At 17.5% G+C, this 5,282-nt stretch overlaps 1 protein-coding gene across 1 annotated transcript; it reads left to right on the top strand.

Moving 5' to 3' along the window:
- Positions 1–1,275: 1,275 nt before the first annotated feature.
- PRSY57_1101000 (exported protein (PHISTb)) lies at positions 1,276–3,429 on the top strand (the record flags this gene model as incomplete). The annotated part of the gene is made up of 2 exons (XM_012907984.2): positions 1,276–1,437; positions 1,657–3,429. 2 exons carry the CDS (start codon positions 1,276–1,278, stop codon positions 3,427–3,429), a joined length of 1,935 nt encoding a protein of 644 aa, XP_012763438.2.
- Positions 3,430–5,282: the final 1,853 nt, after the last annotated feature.

Genomic DNA, 5,282 nt, shown 5'->3' with positions numbered 1-5,282 from the left:
CCTAAATAAAATAAATGGAAAAGGTGTACACAAAAAAAAGGTAAAAGCATAATAATAATAACGCATATTATATATTTCTGTACTCTTAAAATATTAAGAAAAAAAAAAAAAAAAAAAAAAAAGAATACCATTTTAAAAGAAAAAAATATATTCTTTTAAAGTATTAAGGCTTTGGAATACGTTAAAATTATGAATCTTCAAAAAAAAAGTTTTTCTTTTTTATTATATTATATATATTTAAGACCAGTTTTATACATTGGTACGTTTCTTTTCATGGTTAAAATATTTATTTTTAACAATAAAAAACAAATTAATCGTTATTTTTAATTTAAAATTAATTAAAATTTTATTAATAAAAATAATGTTATATATGATAATATAATAATATTTTATATATAAAATTAATAGTCTTATGGTTTTTCTTATAAATTCATAAATATAGAGTTCATATATATAATATATTCTTGAAAATTTTTAATTAATTCAGGTATGATTTTTATATATATTATAATTCTTTTAATATTAAATTTTAATTAACATATATATATATATATATATATATATATATATAAATATATATATTTTTTCTATGAGGAAAATTATAAATAATATATATATATATATATATATATAGGGATAGTACATATATTTATATGATTAATCATAATTAAATAATTTCCATAGTAGAATGTTCTATATTTTTATTTGAGAAAAATTTCTGTATTAAAATGTGATATATATAATTATATGGATATCGTTTTATAATATTTTATACTGTTCAAGAATATAAGATAAATAATTTATATATGTTATAAGAATATATATATGTATAATATCGTATATATTTATGTATCTTATGTTCTATAATTGTTCAAAAACATTTTGCTAATTTAATGTATATTATAAAGTACTTTATATAAGTATATACATCTGTTGATGATAAAATCTGATGCACATATATATATATATATATATATATATTATAAGTATTATCTTTGCATGAATATATAATTATTTATTTATAAAATATAAAGTTTTAGTTCAATATTATTATCATACTATTTGGAAATTAAATATTTTATTTATTTATTTTTTTTTTTTTACTAAATGTAGAAATAATTAAAAAAGGGAAAGTTACATTATATAATATAGAATAAGACAGAGGAATAGTTCCATTTTATATGCATATATTAAAATTATCAAAAAAAAAGAAAAAAAATTTTACATTGGATAGTCATATAGTGTATGAAAAATTTTAATATATTCGAATCGAATATGTCAGAAAAAAGTTTAGACACTATGCCTGCTAGAAGTTGCCCCACATCTCTCTGGAATCCAAAAATGAAGATTTTGAATAATATGAAAGCATTTTATATGTCATTATTTCAAAGATATATGTATGTTTTTATTTCTTTTGCTTTTCTTATGCTCTTATTTGTAATAAAAATAGAAAAGGAAAAAAAATAAATGAAAAGTTTTAAATTTGAAGAATTTTTTTTTTGCAATATATATATATATATATATATATATATTTAAAAAATTTATCATTTATATTATGTTATATTTATACCTAAATATGTTCATCAATTTAAAATATCATTCATGTTATTTTTTATTTTATATTTTATATTTTATATTTTTTATTTGTTTTTGCAGAATGTACCTAGTATTGAAGAAAATACATATTCAAGAGATATATTAGAGAAGAGATTTTTTAGAAATTTGTATGAAGATGAGTTAATAAGAAAGGATTCAAGCAAAGTTAACACTAGAGAACATGGAGGTGAATCACAGGTATTGCATTTGAGTGATGTAATATCTCAAGTTCTAAAGGATTCTGGTATGAGTAAAAGCAATATTAGAAGTACTAATAAGGTTGATGTTATTTTTGATAAGAAAGGTGTGAAACCTAATATATATGAAAATAAAAAAGTGCAAAAAGATCCTAATGAAAAAGTAATATATTCTGTTGAGGTATATAATAAGGAAGTTAGTGATTCTAATAGTGCTGATAGTAAAATGAAATATGGAGAACAACTAAATAATCATTTTATAGGGAAGAAAAATGAAAAAAAGGATATTACTGGGAAATTAGGAGTAAAAAGAAAATTAAAAATTTATGATCGTGAAAAAGAAATAGAAAAACTAAAAAATGAAGCAAAATTTTTAAAGAAACTCAAGTATGAAAACTTTGAAGAGTATGCAAAATATAAGCCAAAAAGAAAGCCAAGTGAAATAAATAGCGATATATCTGAAAGAAAAGATGAAAGAGAGGCTGATAATGCAAAACTATCAATCTTTGGAAAAGAAAAATTAGATATCGAAGAAACTAAAAAGGATGAGAAAGTAGCATTAAAAAAAATCACTGACAATATTAGTAATATTAAATCAGAAGTGGTAGGAATAAAAGAAATTGACGAAGAAGGAATGGAAAGCATATCAAAAACTATTGATAATAATAAAAAATCAGAAGTTGTTGGAGAAAAAAAAGTTAAGACTGAAGAAATAAATAAAAAAGAAATGGATTATGAGGAACTAACAGAAAAAGAAACAGAAGATGTTGATTCATTAAACGAATGTTTATTATTTTATCCAAATAATGGTGATAGTATGAATTTAGAAAATGTGTTAAAACATATTATGGAATATGATAATTCTGAAAACACAATAGATGATCTAAGTGAAGAGGAAAATTATAATCAATTATATAATTTATTATATAGGACTTTCCAGAAAAACTTTTATAATATATATAAATTACATGAAATGTTATATCGTGATTTGACCAGTGTTTCTATATGGGATGAATATGAATTGGATTTATATAATGTAAATGAAAATGGTTTGTATACTGATGATAAGGATTTGGAACTGAATGAAAATATATTGTCTTTAAATTCTAAAAAAAATGAGGTGAGTACCTTAAGGGATATGTGGAATAAAATAAATAGAAATGAAGAGAAAAAAATTTCACTTACAATATGCCGTTTAAATTCTCTTTATATGAAATTAAAAAATAAATATGGTGTACCTGTTTTCCATTCAACTAATGAATTGAATAATGCTTATGGAAAATTTTTGGTTCATATGAATTATATGAAATCATATTTTAATGGAATTTTTAATGAATGGATTAAGACTAGTGAAGGGAATATCAAAGAATATAGAATTCTTATAATCGCATGTAGATTAATATGGAGAAAATTAAAGAAAAATACTTTAGAATCACTTGAACACATTATAAACAAAACTTTTGAAAAGAAAATTAAAGAGCGTGAATTGCATAATAAGAAACTTGTTCGTTTGTATAAAGCAAAATATCAAGAAGAAAAACATAATTACTTTTGGATAAAATTTCTTGATGAATATAAAGGAGACGGAAGCAATTCTTATAAAAATAGTATTACAGAAGCTCCTTATATAGGTTAAAATGTACTTGAATATATTTATATAAATTTTAAAAAAATGAAGTAAAAAAACAGAAAAAATAATACATATATAAAAATATTAAGTGGAATAACATAATACATGTATGTATTGTATATTTCACAGGAATCACTATTAATTACAATGATATATATATATATATATATATATATATATATAACGAATATATTATAATATGAATTAATTTTTTCTTTCTTTCTTTTTTTTTTATTATAACAATATGGAAGATACATAATACATTACAAATTTTATGTTTTCTATATGTCTTAAATATTAATTCATATAAATAAATAAATATATATATATTATATATATATATATATATATATATATATATATATTATATAGTACGTCTAGAATATACTTGATGTCACGTGTCATTTAATTTTTTGTACGAAAAAAACATATAAATTCTATTTTGCTCGTTTTTATTTCCATATACATAAAAAAATTTTATTTATTTAAAAGTACGCCAAAAAAAAAAAAAAAAAATATATATATATATATATATATATATATATGTATATGTACTTTTTCTTTTAACACAAAAAAATACACATGGGATATAAAGTAATAAATATATTGGAATATAATATTATTTAACTTTTTTTAAAACGAATCATTTAATTGTGTTCGTATAAATAATTTTATTTTTTTATTTTTTTTCCTACAAATATTTAAAAGTAGGAAAAAATTGTTCTGATATATATAATATAAAAAGAGAAATATATAAAATATATATAATATATATAAATTGAAATGTTATAGTTTTTAATATGAATAAATATTTCTTTAGTTTTATTAACATTTTTAAAATTGAAATGATTTTATTACACTTATAAAATAAAAAGACTTGAATATATATATTTATATGAATTTTAAATTATTTCATGAAATTATATAAATTAAAAAGATTATTATTATTATATAAAAAAAATTATAAGATATATATATAATATTATAAAACTATAAAAAAGAAAAAAAAAAAAAAAAAAAATGAGTTCAAAATGATAGGAAAATTTCAAATTAATCGTACTATATATTATATATATATATATATATATATATATATATGTATATAATATAATCCCCTCCAGAAGAAATGTTAAATTTTTTCAATCCACTTAATAAATTATATATAATTTTATACGTACTATAATAATAATATTGTAATTTTATTTTATATTATATTATATTTATATTTCAAATATATATATGGAAAAAATAAAAAAATTATATAAATTAATGAATAGCAATATTTTATATATATATAATAGTATAGTTTTAAAATAGTTTAAATATATATATTATATATATATGAATTGGTAAAATATATATGATTATATATATTATATATGACATTTAATCGTCTGTCAATTTCAAGGTTTTATTGTTTTTGTATTTATTATTGTTTTTAAAATAAAAAAAGAAAAAATTTCCTTTTTCTTATTTTAAGGTAAAATTAGATTAAAAACAGTACATTTATTAGTTAAATGTCATGTTATTAATATATGAATTTTTTTATTATTTTATTTTATTTTTTTTTTTTTTTTTTGTTTGTTTTTTATATATCCTATTTTATATTTTTGATAATTAATTTACAGATTTAATTCTTTTAAACTTATTTCATTTTTATTATTATATATATTTATATATGGATATATAATATAGAACAAATAATTTATATATAAGAAAATATTGTTGATTTAAAAGAATTTATATATTTACATGTGTTACAAGTGTAATCAATATATTTGGATAAATTTTTATTATTATCCTTAAGTGTGTTTTTATTATATTACTATAAATTGGTACATTGTATTATTCAAAAAAAA

The sequence above is a fragment of the Plasmodium reichenowi genome, chromosome 11 (genome assembly GCF_001601855.1).
Source record: "Plasmodium reichenowi strain SY57 chromosome 11, whole genome shotgun sequence".
NCBI lineage: Eukaryota > Apicomplexa > Aconoidasida > Haemosporida > Plasmodiidae > Plasmodium > Plasmodium reichenowi.
The sequence above is the reverse complement of the archived record's forward strand: the minus strand, read 5'-3'. Positions and strand labels throughout refer to the sequence as shown.